The 23703-nt window shown below is 47.0% G+C and overlaps 1 protein-coding gene across 2 annotated transcripts in view; it reads left to right on the top strand.

The window, feature by feature from the left end:
- Positions 1 to 23203, top strand: part of LOC129035308 (probable E3 SUMO-protein ligase RNF212) — a 57144-nt gene extending 33941 nt beyond the window's left edge. For both annotated transcript variants that reach the window (XM_054485577.1, XM_054485578.2), the window contains 5 exons: positions 238 to 283; positions 5752 to 5815; positions 21035 to 21107; positions 22448 to 22614; positions 22947 to 23203. In XM_054485577.1, coding sequence (XP_054341552.1) covers positions 238 to 283; positions 5752 to 5815; positions 21035 to 21107; positions 22448 to 22614; positions 22947 to 22951 — 355 coding nt within the window. In that variant the 3' untranslated portion in view covers positions 22952 to 23203. The remainder of the gene's footprint in view (positions 1 to 237; positions 284 to 5751; positions 5816 to 21034; positions 21108 to 22447; positions 22615 to 22946) is intronic.
- The last annotated feature ends 500 nt before the right edge of the window (positions 23204 to 23703 follow it).

Genomic DNA, 23703 nt, shown 5'->3' with positions numbered 1-23703 from the left:
TGGGACGGCCAACGGCCTCTGTCCTGGAGAGGCTGCATCCCAGTACAGACAGCGGGTGGCCCTAAAGAGGGAGGAAAATGGCAGTGATCAGATGCCTAAGTGGCTAAACTCTGGCTGCAGCACGAAGCTAGAGGAAGATTTAGACATTTACGCATGGTCTCATCGTGTGTATTTCAACTGACATTGTTATAGGTAAGTCCTGGGCTCACTCAAAGCCTTTCACTGTGTGTTTAACAGACTGGAGTCGATGGAAGTTGATCTCTCTCCTTCTCCGATTAGAAAAGTAAGTGCATCTTTCCTGCCGAGTTCCTCTGTGTACCAGACATGTGGCATTTCCCATTTTCCTCATTACTGAAAAACATAACCTCGTGCAACAGTAGACAGATTTTGCACAGCGCCCCTGCACCATGTGCTGGCTCCTGCATCATGTGCTAGTCCCGTGGGTGAGAGGGGTGGGCTGTGGCTATAAGCTGGGTCATGAGAACGCTCCTGTTCTGTCTGAATGGCTGGGACTGCAGTTGCATCTGGAGAAACAAAAGCAAATGCGGACGGAGTGTGGCAGGGTCCCACGCAGGTCCTTTGTTGGTCCCGTGTTGATCTTGTGTTGACCCTGTGTTGGTCCTATGTTGGTCCTGTGTTGACCCTGTATTGGTCCTATGTTGGTCCTGTGTTGACCCTGTATTGGTCCTATGTTAGTTCCGTGTTGATTCTGCATTGATCTTCTGCTGGTCCCATGTTGGTCCTGTGCTGGTCCTTGTCGGTCTCTGTTGGTGTCAAGGAGAAATGGCAGCAAAGCTGGTGGCCCTGTGCTTTACCTGCCTTCACTTGCTGTCCCATGAAGTGACAAACAGTGCTGAAGAAGACAACAGTAAACTTTGTCAGCCCAGGAAAAGAAATGGGTCAGAAAAGCTAAGGACTCTGGGAAACAGGAAACAACAACTTCAAGCTGGAGTGACGCAAGACCAGAGGAAACCTGCCCAGAACTCAGGGAGAGTCCAGGCCCGGCTCTCTGGTCGTCTGCCCGGGTGGGCAGAGCTCAGCGCCAGATGCACCACGTCGGCCACACACCAGGCAGCTCGGAAACGGGAGAGAGGAGGCAGTTTGGGAAGGGCTCGGCAGAGTGAGCTGCATCCCATGGGAGGGATCAGGACTTGAGAAGCCTGTGAGGCAGGAGGGGGCCAAGGAGCAAAGGCAGGAAAACCGAGTGGGTTCTAGCAGTGGCGAATGCCTGTGTTCCACAGTGCCAGTTATTGGCTTATTTGATTTATGTGTTGCTTCGGGTTGTGCGACACAGTGTGGCTCATTGGCAAGCACTGTTCCGAGCCCTTTATAGATATGAACTCAGTCATCCTAGCAGCCCTGTGACATGAGTAATCACACCCGGAGCCAGATGATGGAGGAACCTGGAGTCAGGATAAGAAGGCGGAACTGGATTCAGTAGGGAACGAAGAGCTGCCACAGCTTCCGTGAAAGAGAAACGCCAGTTCCTTGGCAGTTGGGTCAAGCACACGCGTCCTCTCCCTGCCCAGCTCACCTCCCCCATCCTCATGGCCACGCCCACACCCACCGGCAACACTGGAGCCGTGCTTCCAGAGGGATACACTTCCTCCCGGGTGCACCTCCTCCCTAGGCAACTGGCCCACACCTAGGACCCCACCCACCCCCTCAGGCCCCGCTGGAAGCTCTTATGGAGCCCTCCCCCGGGTCCCTGTAGGTCCCCACCACCTGCCTTGGCTCCCCCAAGGCCGGACACCTGCTTCCAGCTGTCCTTTGCTGCATTAGGGCCTTGTTTCACGGGTGAACTCACAGCCTCCAAGTCCCCACGGCTTAAGGAGGAAGAACTTGGTTCTGTCAGGTCAGCTTTCTACCTTTCCTTAGGATCTGAGTAATTGAGGAGGATAGAGAATACTCAAGACTGGCAGGCAGCAGGCATGTCGGGTTCACGCCTATAACCTCAGCACTTTGGGAGGCCAAGGCAGGTGGATCACTTGAGCCCAGGAGTTTAAGACCAGCCTGGGCAACATAGTGAGACCCTGTCTCTAAAAAAAAGAAAAAAGAAAGAAAAGACTGGCAGGCTAAATTGTTTGACACTTCACTAGGTGCTACTGTTGGAAATTATAGAAATTATTGCTGAGGAACCAGAAAGTAGTGAATCAAAGTTTCTAAGTGAGAGGCAAAGACCAGACACGGGCACACATTTTCTGTCTTTTGCTTTTTGTTTGTTTGTTTTTGTTTTTTGTTTTTGAGACTGAGTGCAGTGGCGAGCTCTCGTCTCACTGCAACCTCTGCCTCCCGGGTTCAAGGAATTCTCCTGCCTCAGACTCCCAAGTAGCTGGGACTATAGGCGCGCACCACCATGTTTGTATTTTTAGTAGAGACGTGGTTTCACCATATTGGTCAGGCTGGTCTCAAACTCCTGACCTCATGATCTACCCACCTCAGCCTCCCAAAGTGCTGGGATTACAGCTCAGCCGGCACACATTTTTGTAAAGGGCCAGATAGTAAAACATTTGGACTTTGCAGACCAGACAGTCCCTCACAGCTACTCAACTCTGTCATGGAACTGCAAAAGCAGCCATAGAAAGTACGGAAGCTAATAGGCATGACCATGACTGTGTTCTAATAAAACTTCATTAATAAAAATAGGCTGCAGGCCATAGTTTGCCAACCCCTGTGCCACACCAGAATGCAAATTTCAAGGAAAGTGTCTGAAACCAACTTTCACCTCCTGAAACGCCTTGTCACCCTGGAGTGGATGTGTGTAGCAGTTCCTTTGGAAAGAGCTCCCGTCCTCCCTGCCACACATGATGGCCTAGAGTGAGAGGTGCTCCTGGTAACCCTCAGCCTGAGCAGGGGTTCTGGGACACCACCTGTTGCCTGTGCGGACTGAGGTCTCACTCTCTGGCCTGCAGAGAGCAGTGTGCAGGCCTCTCTCGAGGTGAACCTCCCACACTGTTCAGGGCTGCATGGCAGAGAGCATTATCAGGGGTGCTCTTGGTGGGGTTCCTGCCCCAAAGGCTCATCAGAGGGAGGGCCACAGTGCAAGGGTCTCTCATTGGGTGGACTCGGAGAAGCAAAGCCAGCGCCATCCCATGAGAGCGCCTGGGGCACAGCTGGGCCTGCCCAGAGGGGATTGGTTTTTTTCCTTCCTCCTCCACCCTTGCTGCTCCAGGCCTGGGGACCTCAGGCCGCTGGCACTGGGGAGGAGGAAAAGCAGAGGCTAAGGCCCCCACCCTCCTGGACAAGGTGCCCGGGAAGGCGAGGGAGAGTCTGCCTTCACATGGAGATGGAACTGTTGACTAAGGTGTCGGGCTTGGCGGGATAATTTCTAAGTTAAGGCTATTAACCTTAAATGAGCATGGCATTTTCTATTATGTAAAATTGACCAGGATTAACATATCTTTTTGAAAAGGTAACATAATGCCTCACAAATACAAAATGAATACCATTCACATACTTCCTTCAACTTATGAGTTGGCCATGCACATTACCTCACGCCTGTAATCCTAACACTTTGGGAGCTGAGTCAGGCAGATGCCTTGAGCCCAAGAGTTTGAGACCAGCCTGGGCGACATGGCACGACCCCATCTCTACAAAAAATTAGCTGGGCATGGTGGTGCACACCTGTAGTCCCAGCTACTGAGAAGCTGAGGTGGGAGGATCACCACCAGGAGGTTGAGGCTGCAGTGAGCTGTGACTGCCCCACTGCACTCCAGCCTGTGCGACAGTGAAACCTTGTCTCAAAAAAAAAGGTTATGAGTTAATGAGGGAAACCAGCTGATATAGTTTAGATATTTGTCCCTGCCCGAATCTCATGTGGAGTTATAATCCCCAGTGCTCGAGGTGGGGCCTGGTAGCAGAAGTTTGGGTCATGGGGGCAGATCCCTGATGGCTGGTGCTGTTTTTGCCATGGTGGGTGAGTTCTCACGAGATCTGGCTGGTTAAAAGCACATGGCACTGCCCCCCAGTCTCTTGCCTGCTCGCCCTGCAATGCGCCTGCTCCCCCTTGGCCTCCCACCCTGATTGTTGCCTCCTGAGGCCTCCCTAGAAGCAGCTGTTGCCATGCTTCCTGTACAGCCCTCAGAAGCATGAGCCAGTTAAACCTCTTTTCTTTATGAATTACACAGTCTCTGGTATTCATCGCAGTGCAAGAATGGCCTAATACACCAGTTAAATGTGAAAACTGGTTTAAAGGAGAGTCCAAAGAGCAAACATTCGTGCAGGCAGCCAAATGCAGCTGTGAACACACCGATGCGTACACAGCTCCTCCCATGTGGCAGGAACCAGTGTCTTGCCCAGCCAAGTCTGCCATGGCCCATGGACAAGAAAGGTTTGCACCACTCTCTTCTGTAACTCACAGCTCTCAGACAGCACCAGCACTCGAACACTCTGAGGAGATTTTCTCTAAATGGAGCAGCAAATGGAACGTAGTTCAAAGGGGCGGTGATGTCAAGGGGATTCTTAGGATGAACTTGATATTGAAGACATCCTAGTGGATGAGAAGGATCCAGAAATGATGGCATAGCAGCACTCCAGGCAGGTGAAAGGAAGTACCTGGAGCCTGTCCTGATGAGGCAGGAATATGTCTGGTGTTCACAGGATGGCAGGCAGAGGCTGAAGGTACAGAGACAAAAGCTCCCGATTTCACAAGATTCTGTCTTCTTCGAGGTAGGAGTGAGGTCATGAGCTTCAGGTGGATGGGGAATGTGCTCAGTGGACAGCTCCATGAGAAAGCTGGCCTGCAGGCAGCTCAGAGGGCCGTGCCAAGCAGGGGGGTCCGTCCTTCCAAGGTTAGAGTCTTGCCAGCGAGCAGGAGTGGAGGACTGGCAGGGTAGGGCCAAGGGTGTGGCAGAGAGTGTCCCTGGAGCAGGGCACTCCTGTGCTGGTAGAGAGGCCACGAGGACACAGGGGCTTCCATGGTGGTGCTGGAAGGGCCTGTGGATTAAAGGATCTGTGGGGTGGCTGTGCCGGGGGCAGAAGCCAGGAAGGTGGGCAGCAGAGGTCTTGGCGGGGCACAGTTGATGACAGCAGAGCCTGAGGACCAGCGGGGTGAGGCAAGGAGCCTGGGAACAGGAGATGCCAGCAGTGAGTGGAGAGCCAGAGGAGCGAGTCCAGGAAGGGGCAGCGACTAGAAATAGCACCTTGCCATGCCCCCAGGTCGCACTGAGAGGCAGGAGGGCCTCAGAGCAGAGCAGAACAGCCTCCCTTACCAGTCTCAGAACCTGCGCTGGCAGCTCTGGGTTCACAGGTTCCTCCTGTGGGTTGAGGAGGGATGGTGGCAGAAGCGGCCTCGTGGTTGCTGGATAGGGTGAAGGGTGGGCACAGAGCAGGGCCCAGCACACACAGCTCTGAGCAGCATTAGCTCCACCCTTTCCATCAGCATCTGGATTTCAAGGTGACAAAATTATGCACCCAACAATGATTTACTCAGAATTTCACATTCTCTAACATCAGCTGCAAACCGTTTTTTTCACCTAAAATTCCTAGTACAGCCCTTTATCCGTTCACTGTTTTAGGCCCTGGTGGAACAGAGGGAATCAAACAGGTAATACCCACCCACACCCCCTCTACCACCAGCAGGCAGAGTCGGGAGATGAACACAGAATCAAGTTAGACAGGAACTTGTCAGAGGGCGATAAAGATGAGGGAGATGGGGTTCCGGGAAATGTGTTCCTAACAGACAGTGGGAGTCCGAATCTCATAAGCCGCAATATTGGAATTTTATCCACTGTTTTCTTGTTGCATTCTTAGTCCGAGATAGCAGCCGGCCCTGCGAGAATCTCCGTGATTAGTCCACCTCAAGATGGACGCATGGGTAAGTAAAATTTCCTGTAACCTTACCTCAGATTGATACACGTATCAATTAAAATGTATTCCCTGAAAGGTCATGTTTAATCAAAGCCGTCAGAACCTACCCAAGGAGGTGTTGTCCTTCCTCCAGGTGCATGGGAGGCTACATACTTACCAAAATGGTGCAGCTTTTGAGTCAGAGAGAAGCTCCTGATGACCGTGTAACAAGTCACAGGAGATAACTGGCTCCTTTGCATTCTATGTCCTCTTGGTTTTAAACAAAAATAGTGTCACTGGGTTTGCTTCCTGGTAATTGGCTTTGAATTGCTAGTCCATTTTCAAAGTGAATCCCTCCCTCACACCTCAGCACACATCGACCTCAGCCCACACAGGCCGTCTCCCCGCGCGCTGTCTCCTGCATCTTCCTGTAGGGCCACATCTAACAGCTTCTTTCTGTTTCATCCCATGGTTGACCTTGTCTAAGCCCCCTGTTCCCGGAGAGTGTGTCGTTTCCAGAGGTTCACCATGTTTCTGTCCTCACTGGATGCTCCTCCTAGCATTCAGTTCTGGAAGGCACGGGGAACACACCAACTCTAAACACTTCCAATATATGCTAAGGTACAAAGGGCCGCCTTGTTTCTGTTCCAGCAGGCTGAGGGCACCCTGGACACACTCAGAACACCCACTGTGTCTGTTGTGTTTCCTCTGCCAATTTGGAAGGAAATAGTCATTTTGATTTGCATTTATGTGACTATTAATGATTCTGAGTGTTTTAAATTTATTCCTCTGTGTTTTTTCTATGAATTATCTGCTTTATTCCTTTGTCATTTATATGGAAGCCCTCAGTGTGCAGGATATTAACCTTTTAACCAATTTGCTTTGTAATTTTATATTTGACCTTTGAATTTTAGAGACTTAATATTTTTATGTACTCATATCTATTGTTATTATCCCTTTTATTTTATAGGTTCTCATGCTTAGGGAGGTTTTTTTCACATATCTAAATCATTTTTTTCTAATTGGGTAGTTTTTAAAACTTTTTCTTAGAGCAGTTTTAGGTTCACAGAAAAATTGAAAGGAAGGTACAGATTTCCCATATACCCCATGACTCCACACACACACAGAGCTCCCCCATCATCCTCATCCTCCACCAGAGCAGTCCATGTGTTAAAACTGATGATCCTACATGAACACATCATTATCACCCACAGTCCATGGTTTACATTAGGGTTCACTCTAGGTGTTGAATGTTCTATGGGTTTGAACAAATATATAGTGACATGTATCCCCCATCGTAGCAGCATATGGAATAGTGCCACCCCTAAAAATCCTCTGTGCGCCACCTGTTCATCCTTCCCCCACCTCCCACCAACCCTTGACAGCCACTGATCTTTTTACGGTCCCTTTTTCAGACTATCCTGGAGTTGGAATTATACAGTATGTGGCTTCTATACAGTATGTGGCTTCTCGTATTGACTCCTTTCACTTAGCAATACACACTTATGGTTCCTCCATCTCTTCTCATGGTTTGCTAGCTCATTTTTTTAGTCACTGAATAATAGTCCATTATCTGGATGTATCATAGTTTATCCATTCACCTACTGAAGGGCGTCTTGGTTGCTTCCAAGTTTTGGCAATTATGAATTAAGCTGCTATAGATGTCCATGTGGCAGGGTTTTGTGTAGACATGTTTTCAGCTCCTTTGGGTAAATACTAGGGAGTGTGAATGCTGGATCAGATGGTGAGAGGGTGTTTAGTTTTGAAAGAAATTGCCAAACTACCTTCCAAAGTGGCAGCAGCTTTTCGCATTCCCACCAGCAACGAATGAGAGTTCCTGTTGCTCCACGTCCTCACATTTGATGATGTCAGTGTTCTGGATTTTGGCCAGCTGATAGGTATGTAGTGGTATCTTGCTGTTTTATTTTGCATTTCGTCGATAACATATGACTAGGAGCATCTTATGTTGATTTTTCATCTGCGTATCTTCTTTGCTGAAGTGTCTGTTAAGGTATTTGGCCCATTTTTTAATTGGATTGTTTTCTTATTGTTGAGTTTTAAGAGTCCTGTGTATATTTTGGATGACATTTCTTTTTTGTGTGTCTTTTTTTGGGATGACAGTTCCTTATCAGATAAATATGTATCTTGAAAATATTTTCTTCCATTTTGTGGCTTGTCCTTTGTTCTCTTGACATTATCTTTCACAGAACAGAATTCTTCTAGTTTTTAATGTTTACCTTCTTCCAGATTCTTTGGAGTTTATCTTGAGGTATGTTGTAAGATGAGTTTTTTTAATAATTTATTTTGAAAATACTTCAAGCATACAGAAAAAATTGTAAGAATAGTATTTAAAAAACCAACTTAGTTTTTTAAAATAATTTATTTTGAAAATATTTCAAGCACAGAAAAAATTGTAAGAACAGTATTTAAAAAACCAACTTAGTTTTTAAAAATAATTTATTTTGAAAATACTTCAAGCACACAGAAAAAATTGTAAGAACAGTATTTTAAAAACCAACTTAGTTTTTTAAAATAATTTATTTTGAAAATACTTCAGACCGGGCGGTGGCTCATGCCTGTAATCCCAGCACTTTGGGAGGCCGAGGTGGGTGGATCACAAGGTCATAAGTTCGAGACCAGCCTGGCCAAGATGGTGAAACCCCGTCTCTACTAAAAATAAAAAATTAGCCAGGCGTGGTGGCAGGCACCTGTAGTCCCAGCTACTCGGGAGGCTGAGGCAGGAGAATTCCTTGAACCTGGGAGGCGGAGGTTGCAGTGAGCTGAGATCGTGCCACTGCACTCTAGCTGGGCGACAGAGCGAGACTCCATCTCAAAAAAAAAAAAAAAGAAAAGAAAGAAAGAAAATACTTCAAGCACACAGAAAAAATTGTAAGAACAGTATTTAAAAAACCAAATTAGTTTTTAAAAATAATTTATTTCGAAAATACTTCAAGCACACAGAAAAAATTGTAAGAACAGTATTAAAAAACAACATCTCCCTTGCCCAGATTCCCCAAATGTTAACATTTTGTTAATTTGCTCCCAAGCTGTCATCACTGGTATTTCTCTGAACCACTGAGCATGTTACCGATGTGGTGCCCTAGCACCGCTAAAAACCAAGAACACAGTCCTACAAAACCACCCGTAACTCAGTCCAGGCATCCACGCTGACACAGCACAGTCCTACAAAACCACCCGTAACTCAGTCCAGGCATCCACGCTGACACAGCACAGTCCTACGAAACCACCCGTAACTCAGTCCAGGCGTCCATGCTGACACAGCACAGTCCTACGAAACCACCCGTAACTCAGTCCAGGCGTCCACGCTGACACAGCACAGTCCTACGAAACCATCCGTAACTCAGGCCAGGCGTCCACGCTGACACAGCACAGTCCTACGAAACCACGCGTAACTCAGGCCAGGCGTCCACGCTGACACAGCACAGTCCTACAAAACCACCCATAACTCAGGCCAGGCGTCCACGCTGACACAGCTCTACCATCCCGTCAGCTGTCACCACAGCGTTTCTCTTCTCTGGTCAAGAATCTCATGGAAAGATGAACTACATCCAGCTGTAACATCTCTTCTCTCTCCTCTGGACTGGAACATTTCTTCATACTTCTTTTTCTTGTCCTCAATAGTTTCGAAGAATAAAGGCCTCAAATTCTGAAGGGTGACCCATAACCTGGGTTGTCTGGTATTTCCTCCGGAGACCAGACCATCCTCTATTGGCAGGAATGCCCCAGAAATGCTACTGCTCTGCTTAGCACATCACATCAGAGCACAGAGTTGACCTGTTCTGCCACAGGGACGTTAACCTTAGTCACCTGATTGATTCCTCCACGAGGATATTCACCTTGGTCTCCTGATTCCTCCAGGAGGATGTTAACCGTGGTCACCTGATTCCTCCAGGAAGATGTTCACCTCGGTAGTCTGATTCCTCCAGAAGGATGTTCACCTTGGTCTACTGATCCTCCAGGAGGATGTTCACCTTGGTCGCCTGATTCCTCCAGGAGGATGTTCACCTTGGTTTCCTGATTCCTCCAGGAGGATGTTCACCTTGGTCACCTGACCACACAGGCATCTATCAGGCTTTCTCACTGCAGCCACTATGTCCCCCATTATGGATGAGTGTCTTGTGGAGAGATAGTCCAAATGACATTGATACCTTTTTCCTCATCCGGCCTCACCCCCCAACAATCAGCCACCTGATGACTGCTTCATAGCAATTTTTCCATTTCCACAGTTCCTTCTATATGTATTAATTTTCATTCTACTATAAAGAAGAGCTTTTTCTTTTACCCAATTCAGGTATCTGTGTATTCACTAATTTATAGCAATATGGATTCATAGATTTCTTTTTTTTGAGACAGAATCTTGCTGTGTCGCCCAGGCTGGCGTGCAGTGGTGCAATCTTGGCTGACTGCAACCTCTGCCTCCCAGGTTCAAGCGATTCTTGTGCCTCAGCCTCCCAGGTAGCTGGGACTATAGGCATGCACCACCACACCCAGCTAATTTTTTTTGTATTTTTAGTAGAGATGGAGTTTCGCCATGTTGCCCAGGATGGTCTCAAACTCCTGAGCTTAGGCAATCCACCTGCCTCAGCCTCCCAAAGTGCTAGGATTGCAGGTGTGAGCCATTGCGTCCAGCCAGATTCATAGATTTCTATTTTGTTCAGAGGTTTGTATTTTCTGCTAAAATCCTCCCAGATATGGTCATGTTCAAAATGCATTTTTAAAACCTCAACCAGGAATTCTGTATCCAATGAAATTAACATTTTAAAGTGAAGACTAAATATATTCACAGAGTAACAGAAACAGAATTCATTGCTAATAGACCTGCCCTACAAGAAATGTAAAGGAAGGCATTTAGGCTGGCGCCACACAGTAACTTCAATCTGTTAGAAGGAATGAAGAGCACGGGGAATGGTGAACATGGGATGAGAATAAGAGACTGTGTTGTTAATTATTTTATTTTCTCATTACCTTACAAAACATAACATTGAAGCAACAATTATAACACTGTATTGTTGGAGTTATAACAAATAGATGTAACATAGAGGATAGTAAGCACAAAGGAAGAGTGAGGAGATGGAGCAACAGTGGAGCAGAAAATTAGACTTGTTTAAAGCAACCACAGCAAACGTAACTCTAAAAAACACAGCTGAAAAATCAAGAGGGATTTTTAAATGACGTTGTAAAGCATGTGTTAAACACAAAGACAATCAAGACAATAGAAGGACAAAGGAGACAGAGGCATTGGAGAATAAATAGCAGAACGGCCAGTGAGGGCTTTCTTCCGGACCCTGTCGATGAGTATATTTTCTCCTTTCACAAATACCACAATATCTTGGTTACTTTTGCTTTACAGTAAGTTTTGGAATTAGACGGCATAGCCCTCTAACCTTTTTCTTAATTTATCAACATAATTTTGCCTGTTCCAGGTTCTCTTCATTTCCATATAAATTTTAGGGTAGTGTCAAATTCTACAAAGAAAGTCTGCCAGGATTTTGATTTTGATTGAATCTCTACATCGGTATGGGGAGAATTGCCATCTTCACAGTTTTAACTGTCTCAGTCCATAGTGTGCTATATCTCTCCATTGATTAGAGATTCTTTAGTTCCTCTCAAGAATTCTCAGTAATTTTCACTGTACAGGCCTTGTACTTTCTTGATAGACTTATACTTAGGTATTTCTTTGAGACAGAGTCTCGCTGTGTCGCCCAGGCTGGAGTGCAGTGATGCCATCTAAGCTCACTGCAACCTCCACCTCCTGGGTTCAAGCAATTCTTGTGCCTCAGCCTTCCAAGTAACTGGGATTAATTACAGGCGTGCAGCACCACACCCAGCTAATTTTTGTAATTTTAGTAGAGACGGGGTTCACCGTGTTGACCAGGCTGGCCTTGATCTCCTGGCCTCAAGCCATCCATCCGCCTCAGCCTTCCAAAGTGCTGGGATTACAGGTGTGAGCCATTGCGCCCGGCCCTAGGTATTTCATTAATTTTTACGGTGGAATTTTCTTCATTTAATTTTTATATTGGTTATAGTTCGCATGGTATATCTTTTCCCATCCTTTTATTTTCAACCTGCCTGTGTCTTTGAATCCCTGATGTGCCTCTGATAGACAACATATGGTTAGATCTTGTTTTTTGATCTATTATAATCTATACCTTCTGATTTGATTGTTTAGTCCATTGATATTTAATATAATTATTAATTTTTGTGGTTGGGTTTGTGCCTGCTGTCTTTCTGTTTTTTGTTTTATATATGACAGAATTTTTAGTTTATCAGTATCTCCTTAACTGCCTTTGTTTGCAATAAATATTTTTATCTTACCATTTTGCTATAGACTGATTTGAGTCCCCCCAAAATTCGTATGTTGAAGCCCTAACCTCCAATGTGACTATATTTGAGTTAGAACCTTTAGGAGGTAAAGTTAAATTAGCCCTAATCCAATAAGATTCATGTCCTCAAAACAAAACACACTATTCAATGGAGAAAGACACTATTCAGTGGGGGAAAGGACAGTTTTTTCGAGAAATGGTGTTGGGAAAACTGGATATCCACCTGCAGAATAATGAAGTTGGACTCCTTCCTAACACTATGTACAAAAGTTAATTCAAAATGGATCAAGGACCTAAAACTATAAAATATAAAACTCTTTGAAGAAAACGTAGAGCAAAAGGTTCGCAATGTTGGATTTGACAGTGATTTCCTGGATATGATACCAAAGCACAGGCAACAACAAAAAAATTAAACAAATTGACCTCATGAAAATTTTAAGTTTTTCCAAATCAAAAGATACTATCGATAAGAGTAAAAAGGCAACTTGCAGAATCAGAGAAAATATTTGCAAATCATACGTATCTAATAAGGGATTACAATCCAGAATACACAAAGAACTAAAACTTAACAACGAACAACCTGATTCAAAAATGGGCAAAGCCTGGGCACAGTGGTGCACACTTGTCATCCCATCACTTTGGGAGACCAAGGCAAGAGGATCGCTTGAGCTCAGGAGTTCGAGACCAGCCTGGGCAATATGGTGAAACCCTCATCTCTACAAAAAAACTTAAAAAGTAGTTAGGCATGGTGGCACACACCTGTAGTCCCGGCTACTCGGGAAGCTGAAGTGGGTGAATTGCTTGAGCCTGGGGGGCAAAGGTTGCAGTAAGTCAAGATTGTGCCACTGCACTCCACTCTGGATGACAGTGTGAGACCCTGTCTCAGAAAAAAGAAAAGCGGAGGGCGGCAAATGACTTGAATAGGCAAAGTACACAAATGATCAATAAGCACATGAAAAGATATTCATCATTCATCATTAGAGAAATGCAAATCAAAACTATGGCAAGAGCTGGGTATAGTGTCTCATGCATGTAGTCCCAGCTATTCAGGAGGCTGAGGTGGGAGGACTGCTCGAGCCAAGGAGATGGAGTCCAGCCTGGGCAACATAGCAAGACCTCATCTACAAGAGAAAAAAAAAAAAACAGCAAGATACTATCTCACATCCATTAGGATGGCTACCATATATTTTAAAAATCTCACCTGTAATCCTAGCTACTTGGAACAGTGAGGCAGGATTGCTTGAGCTCAGGAGGTCAAGGCTGCAGTGAACTATGATTGCATCACTGCACTCCAGTCTGGACGACAGAGTAAGATCCTGTCTCTTAAAAAACAGGCCAGGCACGGATGTCTGTAATCCCAGCACTTTGGGAAGCCAAAGCGGACAGATCACTTGAGGTCAGGACTTCAAGACCAGCCTGGCCAACGTGGTGAAACCTGTTTCTACTAAAAATGCCAAAACTAGCCGGGTGTGGTGGCACATACCTGTAGTCCCAGCTACTTGGGAAGCTGAGAGGCCGAGGTGGAGCTGAGCCTAGGAGTTCCAGACCAGCCTAAGCAAAACCCCCTCTCTACAAAAAATTATCCAGGCTGGTGGCGCACACTTGTGGTCCCAGCTTCTCGGGATGCTGGGGTGGGAGAATTGCCTGAGCCTGGGAGGTCAAGGCTGTAGTGAGCAGTGATCATGCTACTGCACCCCAGACTGGTTGACAGAGTGAGACTCTGTCTCAAAAAAAAAAAAAAGAAAAGAAAAAAGAAAAAGAAAACGAGAGAGGAGAATGGACAAAGAAGTAATCACATAGTTGAAGTCTGTGGATGCAGCTGTCCTCAAAGTATTTTTATGAAGATGGTTAAACCTGAAACAAACTTCAGAATTATTTGGTCTGCAGATGTTTTACTTTAAATAAATGTTTATTGTAATCATTTTTAAAAACCCAAAATAACAAGTGTTGTTAAGGACGTGGAGGAATTGGAAGCATGTGCACTGTTGGTGAGAATGTGAAATGATGTGGCCGCTGTGGAAAACAGTGTGGCCCTTCCTCCAAAACTTAAAAACACAATTCCCAGATGATCCTGCATTTCAATTCAATACTCAAAAGAATTGAAAGCAGGGTCTCTAAGAGATGCTTGTATACCAAGATCATAGCAGTATTATTCACAGTGGCTAAAACATGGGAGCCATCTAAGTATCCATCCGATGAATGGATAGGCAAAATGTGTGTCTCCATACAATGGACTATGATTCAGCCTTAAAATGGAATCATACCGCGTGGATGAACATTGAGGACGCTATGCTAAGTGCATAAGCCAGTCACAGAAACACAAACGCTGCGTGAGTCCACGTGTGTGAGGTAGTCAAGATAGCAGAGACGGAAAGTAGGATGGTGGCTGCCATGGGCTGTGGGATGGAGGAGTGGGAAGCTCTTGTTTAATGGGAGTTTCACAAAATGAAAACAGTTATAGAGATGGGTGGTGTGATGGTTGCACAGCATTAGGAATGTATTTAATACCAGTGAACTGTACACTGAAAATGGTTAAGGTAGGAAATTGTATCATCATAAATTTTCAAAAAACAAAAGAGACACCAGGGAGCTTGCTCACTAACTCTCTGCACACACACAGAAGAGGCCGTATGCAGACAGAGTGAGAAGGCTGCTGTCTGCAAGCCAGGACCCACATCAGCCAGCATCTTGATGGACTTGCCACTCTCCAGAACTGCGAGAAATAAACTTCTGTTGTGTAAGCCACCCAGTCTGTGGTATTTTATTACAGACGCACAAGCAGACTAATACACATTTTAGTTCTCCTGTTGATACTTTATCTGTGTGCTTTATTATTTTAGTGATTCCTCTAGAGATTACAACATGCATCTTGAACTCACCACAGTGAACAGTCACTGAGGTGAACACCGACTGAATTCCAGTGGAACGTAACCACATTCCTCCATATAGCTCCACTTCCTCCCACACAGGGAACACTCACTGAGGTGAACACTGACTGAATTCCAGTGGAACGTAACCACATTGCTCCATATAGCTCCACTTCCTCCCACCTACTTTGTCATATTTATTTATGTACATATATAGAGATCTATGTGTTATAAATCTAACAATATGGTGTTGTCATTATTTCCTGAATTAAACTTATGTTTCTTAAAGCCCTTTAGAGGAAAAAAATCTTTTATTCCATCATTCACAACATATTAGCCATTTCCAGTTTTTTCTTGCAGGGAAGATTGGCTAGAAGTGAATTCTCTTCATTTTTTTTGTTTTTTTTTTTTTCCATATTTGAATGTCTTTGTCTTCATTTTGAAGGATAATTTCACTGAATATACATTTTCTTGGTTGACTTTTTAGCACTTGGTATATGTGTCATTCCTCTGTCTTCTGGCTTCCATTATTATTAATATTGGGTTTTTTCTTTTTTTTTTTTTTTTTTGAGACTGGGTCTTACTCTGCCACCCAGGCTGGAGTGCAGTGGCTTGACCACGGCTCACTGCAGCCTGGACCTCCTGGGCTCAATCGATCCTCCCACCTCAGCCTCCTGAGTATCTGGGACTATAGGCATGCACCACCACACCTAGCTAATTTTTCTTTTTTCTTTTTTGAGACTGAGTCTCACTCTGTTGCCCAAGCTGGAGTGCAATGGTGTGATCTCACTGCAGCCTCCACCTCTGGGTTCAAGTGATTGTCCTGCTTCAGCCTCCTGAGGGGCTGGGATTACAGGTGCCCGCCACCACACCTGGCTAGTTTTTGTATTTTTAGTAGAGACGGGGTTTCACCATGTTGGCCAGGCTGGTCTCAAACTCCTGACCTCAGGTGATCTGCCCACCTCGGCCTCCCAAAGTGCTGGGATTACAGGCATGAGCCACCGTACCCAGCCATTTCCATTATTTCTGATGAGAAGTCAGCCGTTAATCATATTGTCCTGTAGGTGATGAGTTGCTCTTCTCTTGCTGCTTTAAGTATTTTTCTTTTTGTCTTTCACTAACTAAAGCTTTATAGTAACTTTTGAAATTATGAAGTGTGAGTTTTCCAACTTTGTTCTTTTTTGAGATTGTTTTGCATATTTTGAGTTCCTTGCATTTCCATATGAATTTTAGGATCAACTTTCCCATTTCTGCTGACAAAGCAGGTTGAAATCTTGGTAGAGTTTTAATTCACCTTGTACATCAATGTAGGGAGTATTGCCATCTAATACTAACACTGCGTCTTCTAATCCATGAATGTTGGACATAGCTCTCCCTTTATTTAGGTCTTTGATTTCTTTCAATGGTATTTTGCAGTTTTCAGTGAAGAAATCTTGCACTTCATTGGTAAAATTTATTCCTAAGTATTTTGTTATTTTGGTGCTACTATAAATAGAATTGTTTTCTAACTTTTATTTTCAGATTTTCATTGCTAGTACGTAGAAATACAACTGATTTTTATAGATGGATCTTGTATCCTGCAATCTACTGAGTTCATTTATGAGCTCTGGGGATTTTTTTGTGGATTCTCTAGGGTTTTCTGTATATGGCAAATCGTGTCTTCTGCAAGTGGAGGTTGTTTTACTTTTTCCTTTCCAACCACGATGCCTTTTATTTATCTTTTACTTTTATTTTTATTTTTTCACTTCCCGTCCCACTGCAGGACGTTCATTTGTTTTTCTCGCCTAACCGCCCTCTCTAGAACCTTCAATACAGTGTTGAATACAAGTGGCAAGAACAGACATCCTTGTCTTTGTTCTGTTCCTGATCTTAGGAGGAAACTTTCAGCCTTTCACCATGAAGGATGGTGTTCACTGAGGGTTTCCTGGAGGCGCCCTTTATAGGTTTGAGAAGTGCCCTTCTAGTCCTTTTTCATCATGAAGAAGTGTTAAATTTTTCAAGTGCTTTCTCTTTCTCTTTTGAGATGATCATTGGGTTTTGTTCTGTTACCATGATGTGTTCATAGATGTAATTACTTCCATTGATAGAATATATTAATATGGTGTTGATTTCTGTATGTTGAAGGAACTGTGCATTCCTGAGATGAATCCCGGTTGGTCGTGGTGTATGATCTTTCTTATACGCTGCTGGATTTTGTTTGCTGGTATTTTGTTGAGGAATTTTGTGTCTGTATTCATAAGAGATACTGGTCAGCACACTTCTTTCCTTGTAACGTTTCTGTCTGCTTTTGGTGTCAGGACCTCATTCTGTCCTCATAGAATGAGTTAGAAAATGTTCCCTTCTTGGTTTTCTTTTTTAGCATTTCTGTTTTTGTGTTGAAAGCCCTGTGCGTGGAGTCACTATCATCATATTTTCCTTTAATTCTTTGGCTCATTTACAGTTGCCTCTCTGGAGTCCTTAGGAAATGCGATCTGGGCCGCACAGCGTGGGCCTCTGCCGTCTGCCCTTTTCCCTGAGTGTGGTCACGCTTCTGTTTCTTTGCTTATCCCATAATTTGGGGCTGCAATCTGGACAACCTGGGTACTGTATTTGAGCAAGTCTGGATTCTTGTATTTTTATCTGAGGTTGTTTGATTGGTTTTTGTTTGCTTGGGTATTTTACCTGGACCTAAGCTGGAGAATCTGTGTCCACGGCAGCCGCAGATGTGTCCGCTCATGGTTTCTGTTCTTTTCTTGTTGAGCTGAGATGTCCTGGGGTGTCTGCCTGTCTTTACAGCTCAGCGGTTGGCCGCTGCTCTGTCTGTGGTTGTGCTCCAACACCACACATCCCTGAGGCTCCCCAGGGCCAATGATCTGTGCACGTGGGGAGCCGACATCCAGTCAGTTCCCAGTCACCTGTGGCATCACTTCTGTGGCCGCACTGGATCCCCCTGCATATGCCTGTGCTGCTTCTGTCGGCCAGGGTTCCGGAGGAGCTGCCTCTGTCTGGCTCTCTTGTTCTCAGCATCTCCCCATTATTTTTCTGACTGGTCCCTGCTCTCCTTACCCCTCCCCAGCCAGGACTGTGGGCCTCTCCAGGTCCTGCAGATGGACCCCTCGTGGCTGATGAAAGTGTTCCCCTCCCACCTTGAGCCCACCTCCTCTGGAAGCAAAGCTGCTGGTCCCCAACTACCCACCCTGGTGCAGCTGTGCTCTTGCTGGGTAGAGTGGGGTAGGGGGAGGTGGAGCAGCTGCTTATATGCTGCTGGATTTGGTTTGCTGGTATTTTGTTGAGGTATTTTGTGTCTGTATTCACCCTCAGGCTGGGAAGCCAAGTCCCGCTCCTCCCAAAGCTGCAGCGGGATTTCAGGAGTCAGTGTGTTCTGATTTCAGGAGTCAATGTTTTCTGATTTGTTGTCTGCCTTGAATTGATTTCCAGAGACCTGAATGGTGGTTTCTACCATTTTGTCCAGTTTCGCACTTGGCTTCGTAGAGATGACTCACTGATTTCTACTCCACTGTAGCCAGCAGTCCTCTCAACAAGCACTCATTGAATGAGTTGGTGAACGGCAGGACCCCTCACATGCTGGAGTGGCAGGCGGGCCGTCTGTGCGTTGTCTGCCCTGCAGACTCACTGAGCAGTGTGTGGGGCTGTCTGACCTGTCAGCAGAGGCGCAGGGCGCTCACTCTTCAGTACGTGGTCCCCTCCAGAACATAAAATGGATCTGGCATCACAGGGAAACAGGCTGCTGGGCATCCAGATGGTGAAATTTACTCTCTTCAAATGTCAGCATGTTTCAGTTAAATTTTTCAAATAGACATCTTTGTGAAACACATTAAATAGCATTACTCCCCTGAACCGAGACCGCTGCGCTGGAAGGTGTCGTGGGAATGGGTTATCCCTCTGGTCACCTGCTTCTTAGTGGGACTGAAACACGGTGCCCCCTTGGCACCCTGAGGAGCTCCTCCCACCTCAGGGCTGCTGTGCTCTCGAGAGCTGGCCTGGCTCTGGGTGGCTTTCGGGCCTTCCTCTAGCACTCCCTGGCGGCCCCTTTCTCCGAGTCACTGCTCTTCAGGATGACGCCTGGTGTGATTTGATTCTCAGCAGAACCTGAAGGACTCCTCAGGATTCTCCAAGCCCTGTGGGACACGCAGGGGGCTGAGCGGCAGGGGTCTTTTGGGTCTGAGATCCCATGGCCCACACTTGGCTCTCTGAGCACTGCTTGCCAGACCCTGGGTGAATTGTCAGCCTCTTGGTTCCTCAGTCTCTTCATCTCTGTTGATAATAGTTATCTTGAAAAATTTCCATTGAGTAAATAGGAAACAATTTCTTTTCTTTTTTTTTTTTTTTTGATGGAGTTTCGCTCTTGTTGCCCAGGCTGGAGTACAATGGTGCAATCTCAGCTCACTGCAACCTACCCTTAGCCTCCCGGGTTCAAGTGATTCTCCTGCCTCAGCCTCCCTAGTAGCTGGGATTACAGGCATGCGCCACCATGCCTGGCTAATTTTATATTTTTAGTAGAGACAGGGTTTCTCCATGTTGGTCGGGCTGGTCTTGAACTCCCGACCTCAGGTGATCCGTCTGCCTCGGCCTCCCAAAGTGCTGGGATTACAGGCATGAGCCACCACGCCCAGCCAACAATTTCAACTGACCATATAGTATTCAGCATAAGTTACTTAACAAAAGATACCTGCCATCGTTATTATTTGTGGTTCTGTGTGTTCAGTGTACAGGGTTTTGTTTTAATCAGGTGGTGTGAGGCCGACGGATGAGGAGGCAACGGCTATGAGGAAAGCAGTTTCCACTCATAGTTCCCCAGAGACCCCCAGGGAGGGAGTGAGGGGAGACCTAGCACCTTGGTTGTGGTTCTCATGGGAGAATCAGGCAGGGTGAGTTGGACAGGCCACCCAGGCTTGGGGTTGGCTCTGAACACGGGCTCTGGATTTGTTGGCTTTCATATCAGAAGTGTGCTCACCGTGGCCTCCTGCCTCTAGGAACTGGCTGTCCCTAGGAGGGCAGTCTCTGCAGGGTCCACAAGCCTCCAGATGCCAAACCATGATACAAGACAGAAGTGAAGGCAGCACTCACACAGCCTAGTAAGACAGCTTTCCTTCTTGCTCTTAGCTGTTCTTTGGAGCCTTCTCAGGGTCACCTGCAGACTGGGGAGTTACGATGCCTACCGCAGGCAGCATCCTCACAAGGTCCGCACAGCCCCGGGGCAAAGACAATACCCCTGTCGGGGGCACGGAGGCTGCCTTGTGCTCGGGGCCTCCTGCCCCACAAGCCCACAACCCCCCGACATGCGGCAGCAGGCGGGGCACTGGCCAGTCACCAGTCACTGCGCTGGGGAAGCCTAATGCTCGGGCTCCCTCACCGGGTGGCTTTCCCAGCCTGGGGTCCAGGAGCAGGTGTTGCTTGAGAACTCAGTCGTCACATCTCCCCTTTCATGTTACAAGGCTCCTGGGGAAAGCAAACATGGGTGGGGCGCTGAAAGAACTTTTGAACGCACTTTTGCCCTTCCGGCAGTTCTCAGGGTAGCAGGAGCCAAGGCTTGGGAGAGGCGGGGGAGGAAGCTCGTGCTCCAGATGCTCACTGAGTACCTGTGTATGCCAGGCAGAGTCCGCATGCCCACAGCTGCCCCCATGACGGGCAGGCCCCCCTTGCAGAGCCCACGGGCCGAGGGCCCCTCAGTGAGGCTGAAACTCAGCTGGGACTGGCCAGTTCGTCTCCAGGTCTTGCTATCCAGCTGCCGATGATTCAGATGGCTTACATATTCTCTAAGCGGCAGAGGTGCATAAAAGTGGAAAGATTAAAATGTAGGATATTTACGCCCTCATGTGGAAGACCCGGGGCTTCTCAGAGTGTCGTGTTGGCACCAGGGCTGCCCGCGACCTAAGAGGACACCGCGTGCCTGTGTGGCTCTGCGTGCCACTGCCCTCGTGGCGGGGAGGCAGTGACAGCTACAGAGAAGCGCAGCAGGCTGGCCTGGTCGTCGTCCTCAAAGTACCGTGATGTGTTAACATGAACGACTCGTGTTTTATTCTTGTTCCACCACAGGCAGCGTCTCCTCCCGGGGCCCTGAGCATCCCGGCCTGACGCCGAGTCAGAGGAGCGTGGAAAAGCCTCTCAGGTAGTGCCCCCCGCAAGCACCTTCTTCACAGCGTTTTAACCCCCGCAAGCACCTTCTTCACAGCATTTTAACCCCTGCAAGCACCTTCTTCACAGCGTTTTAACCCCTGCAAGCACCTTCTTCACAGCGTTTTAAAGGAAATTGTCAGCAAAATAAAACTGCTCATCATCCCACTCACCAGAATTACTGCTAAAAGTTTAATGTGTTGCTTTTCATCCCTGTTTTTACACGCTTTGAGTAAGGTTTTGTTGTATGTACCATTTTAGAGTTTGCTTTTTTTTTTTTTAGCTGGAGTCTCACTCTTTGTTGCCCAGGCTGGAGTGCAGTAGCGCGATCTCGGCTCACCGCAACCTCTGCCTCCTGGGTTCAAGTGATTCTCCTACCTCAGCCTCCCGAGTAGCTGGGATTACAGGCATGCACCACCACACTCGGCTAATTTTGTATTTTTAGTAGAGATGGGGTTTCACCATGTTGGTCAGGCTGGTCTCGAACTCCCGACCTCAGGTGATCTGCCTGCCTCAGCCTCCCAAGGTGCTGGGATTACAGGCGTGAGCCACCGTGCCCAGCCAGGAGTTTGCTTTTTTGAAGCTAAGATATAACATAGGCATTTTCCCTGTTGCTAAAAACTTCAAAAGAACCACGTGGTGACTGTGTGCTATTTTACCACAGGACTAGGCCGTGGGTCAGCAGGCGTCTTCTATAAAGGGCAGGTAGTAAATATGTTTGGCTTTTGGGGCAGCTGCTCAGCTCCGCCTCTGTATTGAGAAGGCCGGGGCAGGCAGTGTGTAAATTAATGGGTGTGGCTGGGTTCCCGTAAAAGTTTATTTACAAAAACAGGTGGCAGGCTGGACTCAGCCCCAGCCCCGGAACAGACCACAATTCACCTCCCCATGCTCTTCTCAGACCTCTGGGTGGCCTCCCACTCCGTCTGCTGCATATTTAAGCACACACCGATGTCTCTGTCAACTGAACTCGTGTGTTCAAAGGTCCGGTGGTCTCTAAAAGGCAGACCCTCCCATGTCAGCCCCCCAGAGCCCTTGAGCGGCTTTTGATGCCTGTGGTCCAGTCCACCCCTGGCTGCCTGCAGGCTTCAGCGTTCTCTCACGCCCCCACCTCCCGTCCCCGCTGGCCTGGGTTGTCGACCCTCCTGGGTGCCCATGGGCCCTGCAGCATCTGTCCACATCTTCTGCTGGCCGCCGGGCAGGGGTGTGCGTGCTAGTCTGAGGTACTCAGAGATGCTTTTGAATCCAGGCCTTTAAAACCACAAAACGGTCAGTGCTGTAATTGTCATGTCACCAGAGATGCTCGGAGCATTCATGATTTTGTGTTTCTTTTATTAGGATTCCCCCTCTGCAAATCCCCTACAAGGGACCACCGCTAATGCCAACACCACAGTTACCAGGGAGAGCAGGAAGAGGGGACTCTCCAAGCTTCGGGGGCTCCCAGGCCAGGCTGCCCCCCAGGCCACCCATCAGCATCTCCAGCCTGCTGCAGAGGCAGTGTTTAGGCAAGTGCTCAGCCAGCCTCAGGAAGAAAACGCTCTTGGGAAAGTGCGGGTGTAAAGAAGCTCTTTAACTGAGTGTGTGCCAAGAGCAGACATGGAGCTCTAAACATTCTCAAGAGTTGTTTCTGAGCTTTGCCTTAGTTGTTCAGAAACGCAGTAATGTTCACTTTTATATTCATTGTGAATTTCCAAAATTATGACTTAAACATATTGGTAATACTCTGAAAATACTAAGATGACATCTGAATTTTTAAAAACACACATTTTAGTGAATAAACTCTTCTCCCCACCTTATTTTTTGTATGTAACATGTGCACCCTCATTTTCCTCAACAGTGTGAAGTTTTGAAGTCATTACAAAGACAAAGTTGATGTGTTTTTACCACGACTCTCGATGCCTCCTGCGGGACCTGCTCACCTTGGGGCAGTGACGCGTGAAAGATGAGCACCCAGCCACCCGCTCTGCCCCCTTCCAGTCCTCCAGCCTTCGTGCCTACCAGCATGTGTACGTTAGACAGCCAATGCGACTGTACTTTCTCTCTTGATGAAATAATTAAGTAACGTAGTCGAATAAAGTATTTTTCTGATTATCAGGGGTAGCATATATGTGATATGTTTGCAACCTTACTCTTAACAACTTGAAACTTCCTTAAAATGTTGATGCTGGAGGCAAAACGAACACCTGCCTGTTGATTTACTGTTAGAAGGTTCTGGCTGCAGCTCCTGGGGGAGACAGGTCTGCTGTGGGGTGCGCACGCAGCATGGGTCAGCTCCGCCACATCCTGTGTTAGGTGATTACTACGCATGCTGTTCACACAGTACTCACAGCTGGCCTGTGATGCCGGCTTCAGCGCATGAATCTCTGTCAGGTCCAGAGATGAATTCCGGGCCTGAGTTCACCCTGCAGATGCGGCCTGCGTGCGCGGAGCCTCCTCCTCTGTCAGGAGGGTGGGGTCTCCTGCAGGAGACCCGCTGTGCACGTGGCTCCCAGAGAGTCTCAGAGTCCACGTCTCTGCCGCCAGCCGGGACCACACAGGGTTGGAAAAGAGGCTTATGGGGTTAGTTCTAATCTTTTAGTTTGCATTTACCTAAA

This window comes from Pongo pygmaeus, chromosome 3, assembly GCF_028885625.2.
Source record: "Pongo pygmaeus isolate AG05252 chromosome 3, NHGRI_mPonPyg2-v2.0_pri, whole genome shotgun sequence".
Taxonomy (NCBI): domain Eukaryota; kingdom Metazoa; phylum Chordata; class Mammalia; order Primates; family Hominidae; genus Pongo; species Pongo pygmaeus.
The sequence above is the reverse complement of the archived record's forward strand: the minus strand, read 5'-3'. Positions and strand labels throughout refer to the sequence as shown.